At 47.8% G+C, this 25,967-nt stretch overlaps 1 protein-coding gene across 6 annotated transcripts in view; it reads left to right on the forward strand.

Moving 5' to 3' along the window:
* Nucleotides 1-25,967, forward strand: part of USP35 (ubiquitin specific peptidase 35) — a 43,631-nt gene that overhangs the window by 11,472 nt on the left and 6,192 nt on the right. For all 6 annotated transcript variants that reach the window (XM_083436232.1, XM_083436233.1, XM_083436234.1 and 3 more), the window contains 8 exons: nucleotides 8,135-8,834; nucleotides 11,759-11,894; nucleotides 15,816-15,945; nucleotides 18,093-18,194; nucleotides 20,112-20,270; nucleotides 20,498-20,691; nucleotides 23,357-23,450; nucleotides 24,950-25,056. In XM_083436232.1, coding sequence (XP_083292358.1) covers nucleotides 8,135-8,834; nucleotides 11,759-11,894; nucleotides 15,816-15,945; nucleotides 18,093-18,194; nucleotides 20,112-20,270; nucleotides 20,498-20,691; nucleotides 23,357-23,450; nucleotides 24,950-25,056 — 1,622 coding nt within the window. The remainder of the gene's footprint in view (nucleotides 1-8,134; nucleotides 8,835-11,758; nucleotides 11,895-15,815; nucleotides 15,946-18,092; nucleotides 18,195-20,111; nucleotides 20,271-20,497; nucleotides 20,692-23,356; nucleotides 23,451-24,949; nucleotides 25,057-25,967) is intronic.

The following is a 25,967-nucleotide window of genomic DNA, read 5'->3' on the forward strand; positions in this document are numbered from 1 at the left end:
TGGGCTGCCCCAGCCACTCTGGGCAGCTCCCAACAAAATATTTAAAACATCAAACATTAAAAACTTCCCTAAACAGGGCTGCCTTCAGATGTCTTCTCAAAGTCAGACAGTTGTTTATTTCCTTGACATCTGACGGGAGGGCGTTCGACAGGGCAGGTGCCACCACCGAGAAGGCCCTCTGCCTGGTTCCTTGTAACTTCACTTCTCGCAGGGAGGGAACCACCAGAAGGCCCTTGGAGCTGGACCTCAGTGTCTGGGCTGAACAATGGTGCGCCCCTAGGATGCGCACCAGCCCCGCCCCCGCCTGCTCTCCCCCCCCCCCCCGGTGCCGGAGCATGAAGCTCCATCACTGCTTCTAGGATGCAAAGGAGGAAATGGATCTAGTGTGAATTCTTTGTCTCAGAGTTATGAAATGAAATCAGTTTTATTTTAATTTATTGTCTGTATATTACAATTATATCCTGCCCTTTCTCCCAAAGGAAGCGGGTGTCATTTTTCAGGAACGCCTCGTCTCTGCTTTTGCGTATTATGAAAGAGTCTGCCTTTTGCAAAACCTTATTGTGTGAAGACTGCTAATTTTTTAAAATTAAAATCCTTAATGCAAGTTGGCAGTAGTCAAGGAATGCAATGGGAACAAAGTCGTACAGAATGTGAAGTAAAACATTCTGAAAGCATGGGATGATCTGTCTTGAGTTAAGGTTGGAGACAATGCATCCCGTGGATCTAAAAATAGTACATTTCCGAGCACAATTCAAAGTGTTGGTGTTGACCTTTAAAGACCTAAATGGGCTCGGCCCAGTAGACCTGAAGGAGCGTCTCCACCCCCATCGTTCTGCCCGGATGCTGAAGTCCAGCTCTGAAGGCCTTCTGGCTGTTCCCTCACTGCGAGAAGCAAAGCTACAGGGAACCAGGCAGAGGGCCTTCTTGGTGGTGGCACCTGCCCTGTGAAACGCCCTCCCACCAGATGTCAAAGAGATAAACAACTACCTGACATTTAGAAGACATCTGAAGCCAGCCCTGTTCAGGGAAGTTTTTAATGTGTGACATTTTAATGTATTTTTAATCTTTGTTGGAAGCTGCCCAGAATAAATTATGATGATGATGTTGACTCGGGGCTGAAGTCAAATGGATGTGTTAACAGCACTGAAGTGTCCTCCCTGGGGTAAAAGCATGGGCAGTATGTCTGGAGGTCCTGGGCTGCCCAGATGACAAGACCCTCCCCCCCCCCAGCTTCATGGATGTGGTCCAAACGAAAGCAGAGTCAGATATTTGGCACCAGCTTGGCTGCAGGAGTTGCCGGAAGGAGGCGTACAAGGCGCCATTCAACTGTCTTACAGACTGCACTCTGAATGTGTGCAGCAGTTCCTCTTGAGTTTTTTCTTCTCCCAAAGATATCCCACAAGGCAGCGGAGGTTTAGGGCCAGAGCAGTGGCGTAGCGTGGGTTGTCAGTACCCGGGGCAAGGCAAGTAATTTGCGCCCCCTTGCTTGCAAGGGAAACCCCTAACTCATGGGTAGGCAAACTAAGGACCGGGGGCCTGATCCGGCCCAATCACCTTCTAAATCCGGCCTGTGGGCGGTCTGGGAATCAGCGTGTTTTTACATGAGTAGAATGTATGCTTTTATTTAAAATGCATCTTCTGGGTTATTTGTGGGGCATAGGAATTCGTTCATATTTTTCTTCAAAATACAGTCATACCTCATGTTACGTTTGCTTCAGGTTGCGTCCCACGGCAACCCGGAAGTACCGGAAAGGGTTACGCCTGGGTTTCGCCACTCGCGCATGTGCAGACGCGCAAAATGACGTCACGCGCATGCACAGAAGCAGCAAATCGTTACCCGCGTGTGGGCAGCGTTTTTTTCAGGTTGCGAACGGGCCTCCGGAACGGATCCCGTTTGCAACCAGAGGTACCACTGTATAGTCCAACCCCTCACAAGGTCTGAGGGACAGTGGACAGGCCTCCTGCTGAAAAAGTTTGCTGACCCCTGCCCTAACTCAATGAGGGTTTGAGACGATCAGCTGCCCTCACCTGGTTTAGCCAGCCAGTCGAAGCCATTCCAGAGTGTGGCTGCTATCACATACTGACAGCTTTTAGGAGCCACAGGTGAGAGCGTGGAAATATAGCCTGTTGAGACCTTTAAAATATCCCCTTCTTCCAAAGTCCCCACTTCTCTTAGCATAGGAAGAGACCACACGTTTGACAAGTTGAAAAATGGTTTACTTACAAACTCTTCAAAAGTCAGATTCATGTGCTTTCCCATACAGCAGCAAGAAAAGACCCGTAGTAAAACAGTAAATGCTTCTAAATGATTTGTATAGCAAAACAAAGATGGCTTGCTTAAGCCACGCAGTCTAAGCTTGGCACATATTGGTTAGACCCCCCTTACTGGTAGGGTTCACATGGTGGAAGAGAGGGAACAAAGAGATTGGTAGGAGGAGTGACCTAGCTAAGCCTGGCAGGACAGCTTACTCTATGGTCTTAACCCCTTCATGCATTAACTAGAGTTAAGCATCTTGATTATCTGATGCTGATTTATCCCACACTGGTTTCCAAGGTTTAGTGGCCAAACCATGTCACTTGAGAAGGCACTAAAAACCCCCACGGATTTGCAAGCATTGTTGACCAGGGGAAAAGGACAACATTTCTGCATAGCTGCACCTTCAGCTTGCAAGCTCAAGGGTGGGGAACCTCTAGACCTCACCATCTGTCCTTAGGTACACCCCCTCTGGAGCCACCAGTCCTGCTTTCAACCTTCCATAAGGGGTTTTGCCTGACTGGAATGTCCCCTTGAACTCTGAGGATGCTTCTTGTTTTTCTGGATGCAGGTTGCAGAGGGTTGTCTGAAGGTGTGTAGAAGTGCGTTGGACAATCCCCCATTCCTTTCCCCAACCTTGTGCTTTTGGCTCCAGTATCTCGTTTTGTGTAGAAGCGAGCCTACTGAACGGCGTCAGAATTCGCATTCGTAGCCCCGCCTGCTTTCTCCTCTGGCCCCACCCAGCAGTGACCTGCGGCCCCCGAAACGCTGCCCAAAAGGGAATGTGGCCCTTGAGATGAACACTGTTTCTCACTTCCTCCTCTGCAGCACCCCAAGGGTTTAAGCCAGCAGCGCTGCCCTTAATTCCCTAGGGAGCAGTGGGTGCTTAGCAAAGGTGCAGGTTTCAGTGAGTCCAGATTGCCCAGCAATCTCGACGATGCAGAAAGTCAGTGATGTAATAGTTTGGCTGGCAGAGCAGGAGGTGGCTTTGGAAAAGGGATGAAGGACAGGGAGGTCAGGTTGAAATTTCCTCTTGGCTCTTTTCTTTGCTGCTGCAGCATGGAAGGGGGAGGAAAAAGCTAGCAAAAGACTCTCCTCAGCCCGCACACCCCCTCAACCTCAACCCCATGCAGAAAATTGACTATGTAAGCAAGGAAGCAAGCACTTCTGTCTTCAGGATATGTTTTGATTTTATTGGGTTTTTCTTCTTAAAGGAACAGCATACTTAGGCTGAGATAATGGCAGGTCATAAAGATGAGCTAAGTTGAAATAGAGAAGTGTTTTGTTCCAAGGCTGCTGGGTCATTGTGTAAGTGTTCATTTTATGGGAACACCCCCCCCCCCATACAACCAGGCAGTCTGAGGTCCTAATCGCCAACTTTGTACCCTCCATCTGTTTCAAACTACAAACTCTGATCAGCCCAGCAATGAAAGAGGTACCTAACTAAGTTTAACCCACCGAAATTTCAGTGTGGCCTACTCTTGAGTATAACTTTGTTGGAAGTCACCCATAGTCCAAAACGTCTGCCAGACTACTGTAGATCCAATTGTATACAGTAGTACCTCGGGTTACAGACGCTTCAGGTTACATACGCTTCAGGTTACAGACTCCGCTAACCCAGAAATAGTACCTCGGGTGAAGAACTTTGCTTCAGGATGAGAACAGAAATCGTGCGGCGGTGGCGCAGCAGCAGCAGGAGGCCCCATTAGCTAAAGTGGTCTTCAGGTTAAGAACAGTTTCAGGTTAAGAACGGACCTCCAGAATGAATTAAGTTCTTAACCCAAGGTACCACTGTAATAATAATAATAATAATAATAATAAATAATAAATAATAATAATTTATTATTTATACCCCACCCATGTGGCTGGGCTTCCCCAGCCACTCTGGGTGGCTTCCAACCAAATATTAAAATACAGAAATACATCAAACACCCCGCCCCCTCCTTAGATCGGGAGTGGCTTTGCAAACGAGGATTATCTCCCCTGTAAAACACGACAGCTATAATTTTATTATTTATACCCCCCCCCCCATCTGGCTGGGTTTCCCCAGCCACTCTGGCCGGCTTCCAACACGTATAAAAACGTAGTAAAACGTCAAACATTAAAAACTTCCTGATGAAATACAGGCAACTCCCTGCTTGCATGGGGATCTTTTTCTGGGCCATTGTGCATATCGGCGGAGCATGCGTAAGCCAGCCTTGCCCCATTCCCGCCCACTTCCGGGGCAAAAAACGGCGCGCATGTTAGCGGTTGCGCATGCATTGCATGCGTGCAAAATGGTTGTTCCTTCTATTATGGAAATAAGCGCTAAGCATTCTCTGTATTTCGTCCGTTTTCCAAAAAGCGGCTTTTGCATCCTATTAAAGCTCCGGTGGCGCGGGTGGTGCTGTGGGTTAAACCACAGAGCCTAGGACTTTCCGATCATAAGGTCAGCCATTCGAATTCCCTGCGATGGGGTGAGCTCCCGTTGCTCTGTCCCGGCTCCTGCCAACCTAGCAGTTCGAAAGCACATCCAAGTGCAAATAGATAAGTAGGTACCACTCCCACGGGAAGGTAAACGGCATTTCCGTGCGCTGCTCTGGTTCGCCAGAAGCGGCTTAGTCATGCTGGCCACATGACCCGGAAGCTGTACGCTGGCTCCCTCGGCCAATAAAGCGAGATGAGCGCCGCAGCCCCAGAGTTGGTCACGACTGGACCTAATGGTCAGGGGTCCCTTTACCCTTTACCTAAAGCTCCGGTAGAATGTGGAGATCAACAACTAGGGAAGCATTCGGAAAAGGGGATAAACTGCTGTGTGAATGGAACTTGACTGAAAGTGGCTTTCCAGGGTTTCAGATGGGAGGTGGGAATTGAACATGGAACCTCTGACATACAAACAGTGGCGTAGCGTGGGTTGTCAGCACCCGGGGCAAGGCAAGTAATTTGCGCCCCCCCCCCCGCTGCACTGTCCCTCCCCCAGATAGTCTTTCGCTCTCTCTCCGCACCGCACGCCTGGCACCCTCCCCTCCACAGTGGGCGGCGACCCGGCGGCTTGGATCGGATTCGCACAGCCAGCACTGCAGTGAGAGAGAGTGAGTGAGCCAGGTAGGGGCAGAGAGCTGCGAGTGCGAGCGCGCCCCCCCCAGATGTTGCGCCCGGTGTGGCCGGCCCCCCTACACCCCCACGCTACGCCACTGCATACAAAGCAGATGTTCTGCTGCTGCTGCTGCTGCGCTGCATCCCTTCCCCTAAAACGCTTGCTCGCATTTACCGGCTTCCCGAAAGTAAAGTTCACAGTGGCAAAAATAACATTTCGGCCTTTTGTACGCAGTTCAAACTCCCCGTCAAGCTTCGTTCTGACTAGTAGTTCTAGTGAAATCCCAGCATTTTCAGCATATTTATTACCTCCCCCCACTTCTGTTTTCGTTGCTAATTAATGAAAGAGTTTCCCCATTTTCACTTCCCTCCCCCGCCGCCACCACAGACTTTAATTGGAAAGAAACACAATGGTTTCATTCCTAGCCCTGGAGCACCGGCAAATTTTGGCAAGGACGGGCGGCGCATGCTGCATGATGCTGCAGAATTATCCTCTCATCTGAGTGACGGTGCACGATCAGCAGAAAGCCCAGACTTTCCTAACGAGGAGCCAGTAATTGCCTTTGAAACATGAGTGCTCATCTGGGGATTCATGGTCTTGATGGGGGGGGGGCGGGCGGGAGATAGCTGTGCAACTGGCGTTTTAGCAGGCCGAATGGGAGCAGGTCCGCGGTGCTCTGGGCCGGCCCTGCCGTTAGACAGAGTGAGGCAGCTGCCTCAGGCGGCATGTGCCAAGGGACAGGCAGTAAGGCAGAGAGGGTTTGAAGGACAGAACTGTGTTGTGCCACGTGGCCAGCTGGGCTCTGAAACAGGGTGCTGTCCCCTCAACTTTTAAGTAAGGTTCGACTGCCTGGTTAGCTTCCGTTATGTGCCATACTGTTCTTGCCTCAGGCAGCAAAGTGTCTTGGCCCGGCCCTGGTGCCCGTGCCTAGCAGGAACTACTGTTTTCCCTAGTTCTCTCATCAGCACTGTGGGGATGGATATGGGAGCCGCCATTTACTTTCCCCACAAATGCCACTGATAGAGCATTGGCCAAGGGCATTATGGGAAATGCAGATAACTTCTCTCAGCTCCCCAGAGTCAACTGAAATGTTATGCTACCATTACCAGGTGCAGCTATCCGGGCTCGCCCACACAGGAGACGTTAATGAAGGGTATGTTTAGCCTGGAAAAGAGGGTGAGAAGAGAGAGAAATATGATGATGATGATGATGATGATGATGATGATGATGATGATAATTTATTTATACCCCACCCATCTGGCTGGGTTTCCCCAGCCACTCTGGGCGGCTTCCAACAAAGTATTAAAATACAGTAGTCTGTTAAAGATCAAAAGCTTCCCTAAAGAGGGCTGCCTTCAGATGTCTTCTAAAAGTCTGGTAGTTGTTCTTCTCTTTGACATCTGGTGGGAGGGCGTTCCACAGGTCGGGTGCTACTACCGAGAAGGCCCTCTGCCTGGATCCCTGTAACTTGGCTTCTCGCAATGAGGGAACTGCCAGAAGGCCCTCGGCGCTAGACCTCAGTGTCTGGGCAGAACTATGGAGGTGGAGACGCTTCTTCAGGTATACTGGACCAAGGCCATTTAGGGCTTTAAAGGTCAGCACCAACACTTTGAATTGTGCTCAGAAACATACTAAACCAGGCTTCCTCAACCTCGGCCCTCCAGATATTTTGAGACTACAATTCCCATCATCCCTGAGCACTGGTCCTGCTAGCTAGGGATCATGGGAGTTGTAGGCCAAAAACATCTGGAGGGCCGAGGTTGAGGAAGCCTGATCTAAAGGGTCACGTGGAAGATGGAGCTAGCTTGTTTTCTCCTGCTGTGAACGGCAGGACTCGATCCAATGGCTTCAGGTTGCAACAAATGAGATTCTGACTAAACACCAGGAAGAACTTTCTGACTGTGAGAGCTGTTCAACAGTGGTTTCCCTCAGGAGGTTGTGGACTTTCCTCTTTGAAGGCTGGATGGCCATCTGTCATGGATGCTTTAGCTGAGATTCCTGCATTGCAGGGGGTTGGACTAGATGACCCTTGGTGTCCCTTCCAACCCTACAATAATACGATTCTAATTCCCAAATGCATCTCTCTCAGTCACACACACAGAGCACACTTGTGCACCCCGTTCAGAAAATCTCTACCAGTGAAGGAAGTACTTGCCGTTTCAGCCCTCTAAATAAAATAAATAAATCCTGATTTCCCTACAGAAGCAAATACACGAGGGCCACCCATCTGGTGCCTACACCCATCAGCCTACACTCGAGTAGGACCCTGGCAGAGACACATGCCCGACTGGCATGTTCCCTCCCTCCTGGTCGATCGTTCGGGAGCTTCAAAAGCTTTCTTCAGCCCGAACATTACAGCGACCAATGCCAACCGACATCAGCACACTTAGGGATCCGCAGAGTTTGCGCATCTTGCGTGACAGATCTCAGGAACTCAGCATTTTGGCTAATCTACTTTATTTACATATAAACACACACAGAGCACTGCAACATGGCTCCCTCTCTCTCTAGCATCAGACAGCAAAGAGGGAAAAAACAAAGGACAGTAGTCCCACTTCACAGAACACAGTAACACAAACATCCTGTCTCCATCACTTCCCACTCTGTGGTGTCAAAACGTATACCGTCATGTGATAGACAACAATCCCATGACTGCAATCATGGAGCAGGAATTCTAGCAGTGTCCACGGGTGCTGTGTTGGCAGTCTCTGGCTTAAGGCATTCTGAAACGTTTTAATTTTATTTCCGCCCTAGGGAGAAACAAACTTGTAAACTAAACTTGCCGTGGTTCGATTCCCTTTCAGCACACAAAGTGCGCCAGCATGGACAAGATTCTTGAAGCCATTCTTATGTCCTCCTACCCCGACCACATGAAACAAGGGCTGGTGCGGCGAGTCATCGAGGCTTCGAAGCAGTCGATGGACAGCGAGCAATGCTGGCTGATGCTGGAGCTTTCGACCAAGCTATTCCTGGTGGGCGACACCAAGTTCAAGAGGTCCGTCGGCAAAGAGGTCCTGGAAGCCTACGGCCATTACCACCGGGAAGCCTTTGAAGAGTTCTTCAACGCCCGTTTCCTCCTGAGCCTCTTGCAAGAGGGTTATGGGCCTCTGGGGAAGAGGAGCGTTTATGTGCTAGATTATATCCACCTGGGGCTGCCCTTTGTCTCGGACGGACCCTCGGCCAACGACATCTTCAGCCTGCTCAGGACGGAGGTTCTCCGGAAAGTCTGCGAGAGGCCGGGCCTGAAGCAGTGCGTCCGAATCAGCAAGCTCTTAACCCAGTACCCGCAATGTATCCCCATGGGCAAGCGCCAGGCCCTCTTTTGCCAGCAGCTTGTAAGGTGCATCGGGCAGTTCCGCCCTGCCTCCGGAAGGGAGGAGGCCATTGTCGACTTCCTGGACCAGGTGATCAAAGTCAGTGCCTTGCTGCAGAAGATCTGGAAGACTCAGGTGTCTTCCATTCTCCCGTCCCTGAAAGAGCTCTTCACTATCATCTCTTCGACAGGTGAGGGGGCTACACAGGCGGAACATGTTTCGTAGCATCAGTGCCAGTGATAATCATGGTGTGTGTTGATTATTTGGGAGAGTTTTGATTTTATTATTGTTATTATTAGATTATAGATGATGATGGGGGTGTTTGGGGAGGGATAGTACCTCTGTTGCAGGGACGCAGGTGGCGCTGTGGTCTAAACCACTGAGCCTAGGGCTTGCCGATCGGAAGGTTGGCGGTTTGAATCCCCGCAACGAGGTGAGCTCCTGTTGCTCGGTCCTTGCTCCTGCCAACCTAGCAGTTCGAAAGCACGTCAAAGTGCAAGTTGATAAATAGGTAGGAAGGTTTGCGTGGCCCCCAGTGGAAATAAAGACACATGACACAATTATTAAGGTTAATGGGCTAAATAAGGCCACAACTTTATTGGTTAATGGTGATGAGCAGTATTGGCTTAGGCATTGGTCCTAACCGACTATATCCGGCTTCAGCCCATCTGCTTGAAGTCCGGGAAGGGTTAACCACCAGTAATAATAATAATAATTTTTTATTTATACCCCGCCCTCTCCAGCCAAGGCCGGGCTCAGAGCGGCTTACAAGCAATAATAAAAACAAGATGAATGATTACAACTTACAAACAAAAATAAAATACAACATTAAAATAATGGAACATTAAAATATTAAAATGTAGCCTCATCGCAGGAGGAGAAGGAAAAGAAAAAAGAAAGAGAGGGAGGGAGGGAATCAAATTGGCTCCAAGCCAAAGGCCAGGCGGAACAACTCTGTCTTACAGGCCCTGCGGAAAGACAGTAGGGGGAGTCCTGCTGATGCACATCAACTAGGAACTCCCCTGGGGTCACCACTTGGAGGCCCCCCAAATCCTTTATCGGACTACCCTTCAAGAACAGCTTGTAAGCGGCCAAAGAGGGAGATCCCGGGGCCGCGCCTGCCTTAAATAGGGCAGGCCATGCCCCCAGAGCCAGCCGATTGGCTGGCCAGGGGGCGACACAGCCAGGGATTCCCCCAATCGCGCAGGGGCTGGGCTGTGAAGCCCGCAACCCCACCTCCTCTGCAGGGCAGAAGTGGCTAAACGGCGTTTCTGTGCGCTGCTCTGGTTTCGCCAGCAGCGGCTTAGTCATGCTGGCCACATGACCCAAAAGCTGTCTGTGGACAAACGTCAGCTCCCTTGGCCAGTAAAGCGAGATGAGCGCCGCAACCCCAGAGTCGTCTGCGACTGGACTTAACTGTCAGGGGTCCTTTACCTTTAGTACCTCTGTTGGAGGACATGACGTGCTCCTTCTCGGGTAGTTTGTCCACCTTTGGTCCCCACTCTGCACTCACCTCTCACCTGTAGCTTGTAGAAGCTGCCAGCGTGCAACAGCGGCCATACCTGGGAAACAGCTTCAGCTGGCCGGCTAAACCAGGTGAGGGTAGCTGATGGGTCTCAAACCCTCAGGGAGTTAGGGACTTCATGAGAAGACAGGCTCCCGCGGATTGAGTGGACAGGAGCAAGAGTGGGTGCAACGGTCAAGAAGGCGATTTGTGTAGATACTGCAGAGGAAAGTGAGGGGCATATGGGGCTTGTCTACCTGGGAAGGGAGCCCACCTAGGAGAAGGAAAACACTGATACTAAAACCTGGCTGCCTTGTGGGATATATTTGGCTAAGCAATAAACCAGGCATAGGCAAACTCGGCCTTCCCTTTTTTAAAAAAAATATTTTTATTCAGTTTCCAATACAAGATTTAAACATACATTTTCAGTATTATCACAGATACATAATTTTGACTTCCTTCAGCCAATCCGCGAATCTTCCGTTTTCTAATCTTCTATCCGCAATTCTAAACTTAACATTGCCTTTTGTTTTAAATAAAACCTATTCCCTTATTCCCTTTTTTACAGTGTTTCTAATATTATTTCTTCACAAAGCTTCCTGTAAACCCACAAATGTTATTTGCGTATCACAAATGCTTTTCATATAGTCCACAAATTTACTCCAGTCCTTGGTAAACTTGTGATCTCGTCGGTTTCGGATCCTTCCTGTTAATTTATCTAATTCTGCGTAGTCCATTAATTTCATTCTCCATTCTTTTCCATTCCCATCATCCCTGACCACTGGTCCTGTTAGCTAGGGATGATGGGAGTTGTAGTCCCAAAACATCTGGAGGGCCGAGTTTGCCTATGCCTGGAATAAACCCTACACAAGTGCAGTCTCATATGATGGTTGGATGGCACCTTGTACGCCTCCTTCCGGGAATTCCTGCAGCCAAGCTGGTGCCAAGCGCATTGCTCTGGTTTCCTTTGGACCCCATCAGCGAGGCTGTGAGGGGGGGGGGGTCTTGTCCCCTGGGCAGCCCAGGACCTCCACACACACTGCCCAGGCTTGTGTCCCAGTTTGACTTCACCCCCGGAGGCACACTCCATTGTCTCTCGGTATAACTGGCGGAGCCATACACATTTCAGATATAATAATAATAAAAAATAAAAAAAATTATTTACACCCCGCCCTCCCCAGCCACGACTGGGCTCAGGGCGGCCAACACCAGGTATAAAAACAATTGGTTAAAATACAACTTAAAAACAAGATTAAAATACAACATTAAAATGCAGCCTCATTTCAGTAGAAACTCAAATCAAAAACTTTTTGGGGATGAAAACGTCAAATCTTCACCAAGGCCAACTATCCTGACTGGTATGCTCATTTAGGTTTGCCCTGGCCTCTGTTTCCCTTTTCTGGTGTGTGTGTGTGTGTGTGTGTGTGTTTGATTTGTTAGTTTCCTGGAAGTCCCTGGATAGGTAGAGACACACGGCGCCGCAACCCCAGAGTCGTCCGCAACTGGACCTAATGGTCAGGGGTCCCTTTACCTTTACCTGCGAAGTACACTGTCTTAATTCTTGATGCCACTTGTTTTTTGGACTTCCTCTGCCTTCGACGGTCTTGTAGATGAGCAGGACCCACCATCGATTGCCTTAGCCAGCGTGGTCCAGTACGTTCCCCTAGAACTCATGGATGGCATCCTTAGAAACCTCACCAACGACGACAGCATAACAGATGTACAGATGATGATGGCAATTGGCAGGTAAGGAACGCCCAGGGAGAGAAATGTTCCCCAGAGAGTACTTCCAGGGGCGGGTTGCTTTCACAAATGGTACTAATAATACTTTTTTTTGTGGTGTGTGCAAAGGAACAGAATAGGGTCCTGCAAGGATAAGGCCCGTGGTTACCCCTTGTAGAATTCTCTCTGTGTGTTTAGGCCAGCCTGCCTTCCACCCCACCAGTCCCAACAGACAGAAGTCACTAAAGTGTTTATAAATATGTATTTCTATGCATATTCTCATGCAGATTTCTTTTAAAAACAATAGATTGTGAGAACCGGGTGGGATGGGTTTGTGGCTGAACACATGCAAAAATGGCATTGGGAAATACCGTATTTTTCGCTCTATAAAACACACTTTTTCCCTCCTAAAAAGTAAGGGGTAATGCGTGTGCGTCTTATGGAGCGAATGCAGGCTGTGCAGCTATCCCAGAAGCCAGAACAGCAAGAGGGATCGTTGCTTTCGCTGCACAGCGATCCCTCTTGCTGTTCTGGCTTCTGGGATCTAGAATATTTTTTTTCTTGTTTTCCTCCTCCAAAAACCAGGTGCGTCTTATGGCCTTATAGAGCGAAAAATACGGTAGATGCACCCATCTCTACTCATAATGCTCTTGGTTTTCTCAGGACAGGAGTCCTCCTCTTCCTCCCGGTTCTTTTCTGGGAACACACGATTCTTTGTTTTGCCGTGTCCCGCAAAGCTAAAAGTGCTGCAGAGAACATGCACACGCACACCTCTCAACTTGGTTCAATTATTGCTCTTTCTCCTTCTTCTTTCCCTGGGCAGCTAATGGCAGATGCTTGCTAGCGATGTTGCTACTAAAAGGCATCTGGCTTCTATAATTAGCCCTTGGAAGATCGATGGCCTCCCTTTCCCTTTTTAAAACAGCCCCCGCGTTGGGGCAGAATTGGGAGAGACATGAAGCAGAGCCCACCAAATGCAATTAGGCTCACGCGAGGGCTGGGCGGGTGGTTTGGAGGAGGCTTTGAGAGCCAGCCGGCAGGCCAGATAGTGCCTGCCAGATCGTCCTTGCGTCTGGGGCTCCTTTCCTGGCACTTGCCTCCTCCTGCGTAGACTGCGCAGACTCTGGGCATTTGTCCAAATGACGTCAACACAGCAAGCGACCTGTTCCTGGCAAACGGTTGTTTCCTAGCAGCCGGACTGATACAGGAGGCAGTAGCCGGAAGGCACAGAGGGATAGCCCCCTAGCCCTTTTGACCAGTAGTCAGAGATGTTGGGAGTTGTAGTTCAGTAAGATCCCACCAGGTTGGAGAGGGCTGTTCTTCTTCTAGGGCAGGAGTAGCCAGTATGTGGTGTTGTATGTGTGTCTTGAACTACAGTGGTGCCTTGCAAGATGAAATTAATTTGTTCCGCGAGTTTTTTCGTTGTGCGAGTTTTTTCGTCTTGCGAAGCACCACTGCATTTTAACACTAACAACGGCAGGGAGGGGCGGGGAGAAGCAGGACAGCTGCCGCAGCCGGTACCTCAGACTCACCCGGGTGTTGTGGCCACCGCGCGACGCGGCTGCTGGAGGGCGGTGGGGCTCAGGAGCGCGCCTCTGGCTGCAACGCTGGCTGCTGGCGGCAGCGGCTCTCTGAGGGGAGCGCGCGAGGGGGGTGGGCAGCGGCGCGAGGCAGCCGGAAGGTCGGCCGTCAGCCGGAAGGTGGGAGGGAGCTGGAGGAGCAGGGAAGCAAGCGTGCGTGCGTGCAGTGACCGTCGCCATGACACGAGAGGCAGGGCCGTTTCGTCTAGCGAAGCAAGCCCTTAGGAAAATCCGTCTTGCGAAGCACCTCAGAAAACGAAAAACCCTTTCGTCTAGCGAGTTTTTCGTCTTCCGAGGCATTCGTCTTGCGGGGTACCACTGTATAGCTCTTATCAGCCCCAGCCAGAACTATAAAATGGTGGTTTTCTTGAGTCAAAAGGAGAGTACCCTTAAACACTCCCCCCCCCCCAGAAAAAAACACTGATTTTGCCTAACATGGGACTCGAACCCACAACCCTGATGAAATATACTCGGAGTCGAGAGTGTATTTCATGCTCTTTATTCAGCTCATAGTGGTGAGGAGGAATGGAAGTTCCCCCAGGATGTCTGCTTTATATACATTATTTACACAATGGGCCCCACATGATTGGCTAGTTCCAGGATTCACCTATAGGCCAATCAGGTTGCGGATTCACTTCCACCTGGAGCTGGATTGGGTGGCTCCTGTAGACCAATCAGACTGCTGCATTCTGAATCCTATTGTTCTAGGGCCAATCAGACTGCTGCATTTTGGATCCTATTCAACTCAGTACATAACACCTGAGAGTTAGAGTCTCGTGCTCTGCTGACTGAGCTACCCCCCTACCTCTCTGCTGATGCATCACGATGTTGAAATCAAAGTATCACCCAGCCCTACTTAAACCATCAGAGGGTGAGCTGTAGTGCTAATCCTAGTGGCAATTGGCTTAGCTAATTCCCCTGTTGGACTTCCAAGATGAGACATGAATCCCAAACTCATGAGGCAAGATTCACCGAAAACCCTGCCTACATGCAGCGGGAGAGCCCTCTAAACTTGTTAGTCCTTCAAAGCAGTTAGAAGTTCAGTTTAAAAGTTATTCAGTTAAAAGTTATTATTGTGGCTTTCACTGTGCAATTAACAAGAAAAATGAGTCCCTGGTAGGGGATGGTGCTGTGGATGCTCTGGGTGTGCTCTGTGGACCCCCAGGGGTCTCCAGACCCCTAATTAGGAACCACTGCTTTTGCAATTACCTTAGAGCAGGGTGTGGTGATCACACACAGGGCCCCTGGACGTTTCATGGTCTATTGACCCTGTTCCACCACTGCAATTGCTTTTTCCGCTGCCACCACCCCGTATCTCACTGGGACACACGGAGTCCAGTCAGTTGTTAACATTAACAAATACAGTGGTGCCCCGCAAGACGAATGCCTCGCAAGACGGAAAACCCGCTAGACGAAAGGGTTTTCCGTTTTTCAATGCGCTTCGCAGGACGAATTTCTCTATGGGCTTGCTTCGCAAGACGAAAATGTCTTGTGATTCTTGAGATTTTTTTCCGCTCCCCACCCCCTTTTTCTAAGGCGCTAAGCTGCTAATAGCCTTTTAGCAGCTAATCCGCTAATCCCTTAAGCCTTTAATAGCCGCTAATAGCCGCTAAACCGCTAATAGCGCTAATCCGCTAATAGGGTTGCTTCGCAAGACGAAAAAACTGCTAGACGAAGAGACTCGCGGAACGAATTAATTTCGTCTTGCGAGGCACCACTGTAATAAAGTTTATTTTTAAATGCAGGAACAAGCTTATGGTTAGAGTTAATTTTTATTGGCAGTTTCTTATTCTTAGTTCCTAACAACTTCAAACTGATTATTCCCAACTATCTATCTGACTCCACCTAACAATTCCTCTCACTCTCTCACAATACAACTCTACCAACCCACACCTAATCCTCCCTCTTCCCTCTTCAACTCCCAAACCTCAACTGACTTTCAAAACCTCCCACTCTAACTTTTACTCCTCCCCTTGCATTCCCACTGGCCAATCACATCACACACTCATTTAACCCTTTCCTTATGACCCATCCTAGGAGGCAAACGCCACACAGGGTTTCCCAAACTTGGGTCTCTGGCTGTTTTTGGACTACAAATCCCATCGTCCCTGACCACTGGTCCTGCTAGCTGCAGGTGATGGGAGTTGTAGTCCAAAAACAGCCGGAGACCCAAGCTTGGGAGACTCTGCCTTAGAGGAAGCCACGTTGAGAGCAACGGGACTTAAATTCTGAGTAGGAATGAATAGGATTGCATTGCCTGAATTTGGCATTTAGAAATCACGTTCGTCTGGACCTGGCTTGCACCTTGCAAAGTTATTCTGCGTATCCTGTCTTGCGGTACCTTCTTCCCTCTTTATCTTTGCAGGATGATTGAATGGGTGTCTTGGCCTCTGGGGAAGAACATTGACAAATGGATCATAGCGTTGCTGAAGGGTTTGGCTGCAGTGAAGAAGTTCAGCATCTTGATTGAAATCACGCTGTCCAAAATTGAGAGGGTCAGTTTGCTTCTTCTTGTGAGCCTGCACTCAAGGGACTAGGGTCTAGGAGTCTTGGTTGACCACAAACTTGACATGAGCCAACAGTGTGACGCGGCAGCTAAAAAAGCCAATGCAATTCTGGGCTGCAGCAATAGGAGTATAGCATCTAGATCAAGGGAAGTAATAGTGCCACTGTATTCTGCTCTGGTCAGACCTCACCTGGAGTACTGTGTCCAGTTCTGGGCACCACAGTTCAAGAAGGACACTGACAAACTGGAACGTGTCCAGAGGAGGGCAACCAAAATGGTCAAAGGCCTGGAAACGATGCCTTATGAGGAACGGCTAAGGGAGCTGGGCATGTTTAGCCTGGGGAAGAGGAGGTTAAGGGGGGATATGATAGCCATGTTCAAATATATAAAAGGATGTCATACAGAGGAGGGAGAAAGGTTGTTTTCTGCTGCTCCAGAGAAGCGGACACGGAGCAATGGATCCAAACTACAAGAAAGAAGATTCCACCTAAACATTAGGAAGAACTTCCTGACAGTAAGAGCTGTTCGACAGTGGAGTTTGCTGCCAAGGAGTGTAGTGGAGTCTCCTTCTTTGGAGGTCTTTAAGCAGAGGCTTGACAACCATATGTCAGGAGTGCTCTGATGGTGTTTCCTGCTTGGCAGGGGGTTGGACTCGATGGCCCTTGTGGTCTCTTCCAACTCTATGATTCTATGATTCTATGACTAACGTGTATTTAGCACCGGCAGGGAAGTTTTCTCTGCCCTCAGAGAGCCCATTTGGGAATTATAGAAACATAACTCAATTTCTGGCACGCGTGTGTGTGTGTGTTTGAGTCATTGTTCAGCCCTCTGACATCAGCGCTGCCGTGCTATTATCTTCCAGAAATAATTCAAGGGGCTGTTTTTTTTTAACTTATAAAGGCTTAAATGGCTTATGTCAGAGGGGAAACATTTGGAAATAATCAACAGTTGTGGGTCCTCACAAAATACCCACGGCACATGTTGACTGGGGCTGACAGGGATGTTCCTTGCTGATTTAAACCAAAGCACAACATTCTTTGCAGAGGTTTGACTCCATTGTCTCTCAAGACAGAAGGATGTCAACAACAACAATATACGATAATGGCCAAAATTGTGGAAACCTTTTGGGAAAAGTGTATTTCTGAGGTTTGATGGCTCATAACACCTAATTGACTCTATAAACACGCATGCTCATTGGCTACATTCAAATGAATGCATATCAACCTAAGTAAGTTGTGCTCCCTTTTTCTGGTTATTTGGCTATAACTTTTGATAGAATATAGATAATTGAACAGACTTTGCGGCATTACATTCTTCATTAAATTATCTTTCCTTTGATATATAATTTTATGGTATTACTCCAAAAAGAAGTGGTGTTCTGAGCCATCAAACCTCAGAAATACACTTTCCCCAAAATGTTTCCAAAATTTGGCCACTAGTGTAACTCAGGGGGACGCGGGTGGCACTGTGGTCTAAACTGCTGAGCCTCTTGGGCTTGCCGATCAGGTCGGCGGTTCGAATCCCCGTGACGGGGTGAGCTCCCGTTGCTCAGTCCCTGCTCCTGCCAACCTAGCAGTTCAAAAGCACGTCAAAGTGCAAGTAGATAAATAGGTACCGCTCCAGCGGGAAGGTAAACGGCGTTTCCGTGTGCTGCTCTGGTTTTGGTGTTCTGTTGCGCCAGCAGCGGCTTAGTCATGCTGGCCACATGATCTGGAAAAACTGTCTGTGGACAAATGCCGGCTCCCTTGGCCTGTAAAGCGAGATGAGCCCCGCAACCCCAGAGTCATCTGCGACTGGACTTAACTGTCAGGGGTACTTTACTTTACTTTACAGTTGTACCTCAGGTTACATACGCTTCAGGTTAAATACGCTTCAGGTTACAGATTCCGCTAACCCAGAAATAGTACCTCAGGTTAAGAACTTTGCTTCAGGATGAGAACAGAAACTGTGCGGCGGCAGTGGGAGGCCCCATTAGCTAAAGTGGTTCTTCAGGTTAAGAACAGTTTCAGGTTAAGAATGGACCTCCGGAACGAATTCAGTTCTTAACCCGAGGTACCACTGTGTAGCTCAAGAGCCATTGGGTTGTGGGGTCCTGCTCACCTGCCATGTTAATGAGCCCTTCCTCTCTTCCAACAGGTGTTTTCCAAGCTGTTGTACCCTATTCTGCGAGAGGGAGAACTCTCTATCCTGCGTTATATGCTGTTGAGCTTCCAGCACTCCCACGAGGCATTTCACTTGGTAAGGCAAAGCATTGTTGGGTTGAAATAAACGACAGACGAGCACAAGTGTCATACGGGAGGCATCTCTCGAGCATGTCTCAGAGAGACCCTTTTATTGAATATTACAGCATTGCCACGTATGTGCTTGTTGCTGATTGGTTAACACAAAGACAATGCAAGGGTTGCATATAGGCTGCATATAGGCATTAATCATCAATAGATTAAAGGTTGGGAAAGGAACACAGAGTTGGACAGGTATGAAAACCTCCTTATTAAACTATTTACTAATGATTGATCTACTCCTTTATTAAACTACTGATTGATATAGCAAAACTTAAAAGGGCATAACCATTGCATTCCTAGATGTGGTCAACCACGCATTAAGGACAGGAACAGGTGAACTTAATATGAACTGAACATTCTAGGCAGAAAAAACTTCCCATCAAAGCATATCATCGCTCATATTCAAACGTACAGGGGTTCAGTTAAGAACCAGGTAGAACAGAAATGTCCTGGAACTCCAGATGCTGTTGGACTGCAGCTTTTGCATCGTCCCGGATTGTTTAGCCAAGCTTGCTGGGGCTGCTGATAAACTGAGATATGCATTTGTAGGTTCTGGATTGAGTGGGAGACAAACTTTGCCTTGCACGCATGCTAAGTTTAATGTGCGGCAGGTTTTTTTTTTGGAATGAAGAGGTGGGGCCTTCTGCCCCTGAGTCCTTGACGATTGGCCGGTTGTGGGATGAGTGACAGCAAAACCGAGTGACATTTTAACCCTTACGTATCTGGTGAGCTGCTGTTGCTCGGTCCCTGCTCCTGCCAACCTAGCAGTTTGAAAGCACGTCAAAGTGCAAGCAGATAATAGGTACCGCTCCGGCGGGAAGGTAAGCGGTGTTTCCGTGTGCTGCTCTGGTTCGCCAGAAGCGGCTTAGTCATGCTGGCACAAGACCTGGAAGCTGGACGCTGGCTCCCTCGGCCAATAAAGAGAAATGAGCACCGCAACCCCAGAGTTGGCCACGACTGGACCTAATGGTCAGGGATCCCTTTACCTTTACTTATCTGGTAACTGCCTCTCCTGGTATGTCCCACAGAGGACCTTACGGTCTTCAAACAAAAACATCTTGAAGGTCCCCGGCCACAGAGAGGTTAGGCTGGCCTCAACTAGAGCCAGGGCTTTTTCAGCTATGGCTCCGATCTGGTGGAACGCTCTGTCACAAGAGACTAGGGCCCTGCGGGACTTGACATCTTTCCACAGTGCCTGCAAGACAGAGCTGTTCCACCAGGCCTTTGGCCAGGGCGCAGCCTGACTCCCTCCTTTGGCAGTCTTCACAGAACTCTAGCCCAATGGTTGCCATCAATTTGATTTGAATTAATTTTATAATGAAATGATTTTAGAATGTTGCATTATTTTATTGTTGTTAGCCGCCCTGAGCCCAGCTTCGGCTGGGGAGGGTGGGATATAAATAAAAATTATTATTATTATTATTACGCATGTAGCTCAGCCCTGCGGCTGGTTTATTGCTGGTTTAGGCTGACTGTAAAGGTACCCCTGCCCGTACGGGCCAGTCGTGTCCGACTCTAGGGTTGTGCGCTCATCTCATTTAAGAGGCCGGGAGCCAGCGCTGTCCGCAGACACACTTCCGGGTCACGTGGCCAGCTTGACGCAGCTGCTCTGGTGAGCCGGCACCAGCGCAGCACACGGAAACGCCGTTTACCTTCCCGCTATAAAGCGGTACCTATTTATCTATTTGCACTTAAGAGTGCTTTCAAACTGCTAGGTGGGCAGGAGCTGGGACGAAAAGACGGGAGCTCACCCCGCCACGGGGATTCGAACCGCCGACCATACGATCGGCAAGTACTACGCACTGAGGTTTTACCCACAGCGCCACGCGCGTCCCTAGGCTGACTGTACCTCTCCCTTTTCTTTCTCTCAAAGCTTCTCCCACACATCCCAAGAGTGGTCGCTGCCCTCCACAAGGAAAACTCCAACTCTGCGGCAAGTTGCCTGGAACAACTGGCTGAGCTAATCCACTGCATGTTCTTCCGATTCTCAGGATTCCCAGATCTCTACGAACCTGTCGTGGAGGCGATAAAAGTAATTCCTCTTGCGGGGGGCGTTCTGTATGCATGGAAGAAACTTTTGGGGGAGGAGGAAAAAGCTTTCAGCTTCATGCAGCTGAAATGAGATGCTTCTTAGAATTGGCGTTGGGGGCTAGAACTATAGCATGAGACAATCCTGCTTTTTTTACTTTTAAACCAAAGGAGCTGTGAACACTGCAGACTTAACTCTGACATTTCCCCCCTTGCTTTATTCCTCGTGAGACTCTCCCGATTCCAAATGAAGACCGAATCAAATATCTGCTCGGGCAGAACGCCTGGACTTCCCAGAAGAACGAACTGGCCAGCTTTTATCCTCGACTGGCGTCCAAATCTGAAACGGGAAAAATAGGGTTAATCAACCTGGGGAACACCTGCTATATGAATAGCATCATCCAAGCACTCTTCATGGCCTCTGAGTAGGTGTTCTTCCTAGCCCTTTTGCTTTTGCTTTCCCCTCCAGCCTTACCTGGTTTCGTATTTAATGATAGGTTTGGAAGTTCTGATTTGGGGTATTAAAAGTGCCACATGTTAGCAGCCCCTTTTCTGTTCCGGCTGCATTGCTTCTCACATTTTAAAGCCTTCAGCAACAAATCACTGTGAGCCAGTGTGGTGCAGTGGTCGAGTACCTGATTAGGATCTGGGTTCAAATCCCGGCTCGGTCATAAGTGATGTTCACTCGGGCCAGTCAGCCTCTCAGCCTAACCTGCTGCACAGGGTATTCAGTGAGCAGGGGGAGACAACTGTGGGTGCCCCCTTGAGCTGGGTGGAGGGGGAAATGTAGGATAAGAATAAGAATAAGAATGTATAAGACCTGTAATAAGTGTTGGAAATGCAAAGAAAAAGATGGTTCATTTTACCATATGTGGTGGGAATGTAAAAGAGTGAAAGGCTTCTGGGAAATGATATATAATGAGTTGAAAAAGATTCTAAAGTATACTTTTACAAAGAAGCCAGAAGCCTTTCTGTTAGGTATTATAGGAAAGGAAATTAAGAGAAAGGATAGTAAGTTTTTCCAATACGCAGTGATGGCTGCAAGGGTGTTACTGGCACAAAAATGGAAACAACAGGAAATACCGACAATAGAAGACTGGAGATCAAAGTTGTTAGACTATGCGGAATTGGATAAGATGACTGGAAAGATTAGATACTTAAGCGACCAAAGTTTACAGAAGACTGGGGAAAATTTGTTGAATATCTGGAGAGTATAAGTGAAGGTCAAATAACGCTAGAAGGTTTTAAAAGAGCACTGTGAAAACGTGAGAGATATTGTGAAAAGGAAATGGAGGAAAAAAGACTTAAACAATGACAATATAAAGAAAAGGAAATGCGTAAATTAATAATGACTACGAAAGATTTACGGAAAAGCTGAAGGAAGTCCAAAAAGAAAGACTTGGAAAAATTTGAATGTGAAAATAATGTATGTTTTGTTTTGTTTTGTTGTAAATTAATAAAAAATTATTTATTAAAAAAAAGAATAAGAATAAGAATAAATTCTATTTATATCCCACCCTCCCCAGCCGAAGCCGGGCTCAGAGCGGCTAACATCAAATGTATAATACATTAACATAAAATCAGACAATCAATTAAAATACATCCTCAAATCAGATCAGGATCAGAATAAAATCCAATCGGATGGCAACCCGCAGATTAGGGTTGGGGACCTTAAATGCTCACCAGGCCCAACTGTTTGTGCTGAACTTATATGGGCCCGTGAGAAAATAGTAATAATAATTTATTTATACCCCGCCCATCTGGCTGGGTTTCCCCAGCCACTCTGGGGGGCTTCCAACAGAATATTAAAATACAATAACCTATTAAACATTAAAAGCTTCCCTGAACAGGGCTGCCTTCAGATGTCTTTTAAAAGTCTGGTAGTTGTTCTTCTCTTTGACATCTGGTGGGAGGGCGTTCCACAGGGCGGGCGCCACCACCCAGAAGGCCCTCTGCCTGGCTCCCTGTAACTTGGCTTCTCGCAGCGAGGGAACCGCCAGAAGGCCCACGGAGCTGGACCTCAGTGTCCAGGCCGAACGATGGGGGTGGAGACGCTCCTTCAGGTATACTGGGCCGAGGCCGTTTAGGATATAGATGCAATAAACAAATAAACAAATAGTTGAATGTTTGTTGCTGAAGGCTTCAAAGCAAGAGAAGCAGTTCAACCTGAACAGAAGTAAATAGAAGTCATAATCACCTGTTGATTGCATTGGTGAACAAATTAAATACACTTGTGGGAATTTAGGGTGGGGAAGAGGGACTTTGAAAGAAGTATAATAAGGGAAAGGAATTGGTTAAAATAATAGTTGCTGGCATTTGTCTGTCTCGAAAGACAATGGAGTGCACCTCTGGGGGTGAAGTCTTCTCCAGCCCAATCTAGGTTAAGAGTTCCCCAAGAAGAGGGGTTGGTTGTTACACTACTCTAGAAACTTGAAATGGAATCAAGAGTGGATTTCATGCTCTTTATTCAGCTCATAGTGGTGAGGAGGAATGGAAGTTCCCCCAGAATGTCTGCTTTATATACATTATTTACACAATGGGCCCCACGTGATTGGCTAATTCCGGGATTCTCCTGTAGGCCAATCTGGTTGTTGATTCACTTCCACCTGGAGCTGGATTGGGTGGCTCCTGTGGACCAATCAGACTGCTGCATTCTGAATCCTATTGTTCTAGGACCAATCAGACTGCTGCATTTTGGATCCTATTCAACTCAGTACATAACAAAACTGTAGCTCTGTGTGGTGAATAGGTGTCTTCTAAAAAGTACAAGCACCCTTTAATGAACTACAGCTCCCAGAATTCCTTGGGGGAAGCCATGACTGCTTAAACTGGTCTCATAGCACTTCACATCTGTAGTGTGAATGTGTCCAGGGATGTGTTGCAGAACACACACACACAAAAGCACCTGTCTGGAGAAACCCTGGTTTCGCATGATTGTATGTAAAGTTTTGTGGTGTTGTTTGGTTGTGGGGTTGCCACTGTCGATCGGGGAGCTCAGGCTTCTCATTACGACGCTCTTTTGTTTCTGTTTTCTATACCACCTCAGTATATTCGCTGTGTCTAAACGTCTTTCAAAACTTCCTTTTCAAGCTTCAGGCGTTCAGTGCTGAGCTTAGCCGAAAACACTTCCCAGCCCTTGATGGCGAAGCTGCAGTGGCTGTTTGCCTTTCTAGAGCACAGCCAGGTAAGTCAGTGCATTTCCCAATTCCTGCATTTGCGTTATGCTTCCCTTTGGAACGTTCAAAGCTCTTTTGTTGCATTATGCCTGCAACAGCTCTACAAGGTACCTTGGTCAGTTTTGTTAACCTCTGCATCCCAGATGGGACGTGGAAGAAGGGTGTTGAGCCTCGGATGTGGTGGCTTGCTCAAGCACCCATGGTAAGATTTGAACCCGCTGCTTCTTGGCTCAAAGGGGCTGTTCAGTTTCCAGTTCGGGTTGAAGTTCAGAGGCCTGGAGGATGAGCCTCAAATTATATACTTTGCCTCAAACCAGGAATGGAATGAGGCAGTTGCCGTGTCCGCAATAAGGGGACTGATGGACTTGAGGCTTCTTGCTTGCTTTGGTTCATATTCTGTTTTTATCTCACGTTTCCTCCAAAGGGTTCAATACGTGCTCTTCTCTCTTTTATCCTCACAGCAACTCTGTGAAATGGATTAAGCACACAGAGTGACCGGTTCAAGGCCATTCAGTGAGCTTTGGGGTGGAGTGGAGATTCGAACCCAGCTCTTGCAGGTCCTAGTCCAACACTCGCAACCACTGCACCATGCTGACCACTCACAATGCCAGAACCACCACCGCACAGCTGCTGTTTTGCTTAGTGTTGAGCAGAACAGAAACAGCCAGCATTTGTCCAGTGCACAAACAACAGTGTTTTGCTATATTTGCAGATTTTCGGGTGGGAGTGAGCAGGTTAAGGAATGTCATGGCAGCCCTTAAGGCAGCTGGGGAAACTGGCCGATACAGTGGTACCTTGGTTCTCAAATTTAATCCGTTCCGGAAGTCCGTTCCAAAACCAAAGCGTTCCAAAACTAAGGCACACTTTCCCATAGAAAGTAATGCAAAATGGATTAATCCGTTCCAGACTTTTAAAGACAACTCCTAAAACAGCAGCTTAATGTGAATTTTACTATCTAACGAGATCATTGATCCATAAAATGAAAGCAATAAACCGTGTACTGCAGTCACACAATCAATCAGTAGCTGAACTGGGTTCTTCCACACAGTCATAAAATAAATTTGAAAAAGAGCCGCAAAAACAAAAACAATTTGAGCGTAACACTCAAATTGGAAGTGTGGCACTCTAATCAGAAGCGTAACACTCAAAACAGAGCATGTTCAGCTTCCAAAAAAAGTTTGCAAACCGGAACACTTACTTCCGGGTTTGCAGTGTTTGGGTTCCAAGTTGTTTGAGTACCAAGGCATTTGAGAACCAAGGCGCCACTGCACTTTTATTATTTTAGGGATTTGTTGGCGACTGTCTACCCCAGCTTTCTAGCTAAAATGAAGCAGATTTCGAAATTTAAAACCACCTAATATATAAATTCAGCAGTCTAAAAATCAGCTGGGGCCATGATTTGAACTTTAAAAAGCACAGGTGCAAAAGTATCCGAACAGCAAATGCTTTTTGTCTCTTCACCATTTTCCCTTCTGTTCCCCACCCACCTTTCTTAAATCCCTCTTAGCGGCCTGCCATCTCTCCCGAAAGCTTTTTCTCTGCTTCCTGGCCTCCCTGGTTCACCAGGGGAGCTCAGCAGGACTGCTCTGAATACCTCAAGTACCTGCTCGATCGGTAAGATGCATCCTTCTCAGATAAAATATGCTTTGTAAAAAAAAAACCCCAACATGAATATTAGGTAAAATTGTATGCAAGAAATGTCTACCGAGAAGGGAAGGGCCTTCTCGGTAGTGGCACCGGCCGTGTGGAATGTCCTCTCATCAGATGTCAAAGAAAAAAACCAATTACACAACTTTCCAAAGACATCGGAAGGCAGCCCTGTATCAGGAAGTTTTAAATGTTTGATACCTAATTGTGTTTTTTTATTATCTTGGAGGCAACACAGCCTGATAGGTAGAAGTATACGTAATAAATTATTACTGTTCTTGTTAGGAGAAATATGCAGTAAAATGCTGCTGAATTTTCAGGACTTTAAACCAAATACCGTATTTTTCGCTCTATAAGACGCACCAGACCACAAGACGCACCCAGTTTTTGGAGGAGGAAAACAAGAAAAAAAAAATTCTGAATCTCAGAAGCCAGAGCAGCAAGAGGGATAGCTGCGCAGCCTGCATTCACTCCATAAGACGCACACACATTTCCCCTTACTTTTTAGGAGGGGAAAAGTGAGTCTTATAGACCAAAAAATATGGTAGGTAAATTGGGAACCGATCTAGAACTTAAAACTGGAAAGCCGAGAAACTGAAATTGGCATGTTTGCCTATCCTGTCTCCACACACACCCTGAAGATTGCCCAAATGCCCACTCTCTTCACAGCCTGTGAAAGCTCAGCCCTTAAAATTGCCCTATACATTTGGGAGAGATTTGTTTGTTGGTTTGTACGGATTGGTTCAAACAGATTTTTGAAATAAGAATGTTATTTGCCTCCCGCTTTATCAGGCAGCTTGCGTCTAAAAGCATGAGGCTAACACTGAACTTACTGCAGAAATGCACTCAAGGGATAGAACAAATTGGAACACAGTTGA

The sequence above is a fragment of the Podarcis tiliguerta genome (assembly GCF_965153285.1).
Source record: "Podarcis tiliguerta genome assembly, chromosome: 4".
Classification (NCBI taxonomy): Eukaryota; Metazoa; Chordata; class Lepidosauria; order Squamata; family Lacertidae; genus Podarcis; species Podarcis tiliguerta.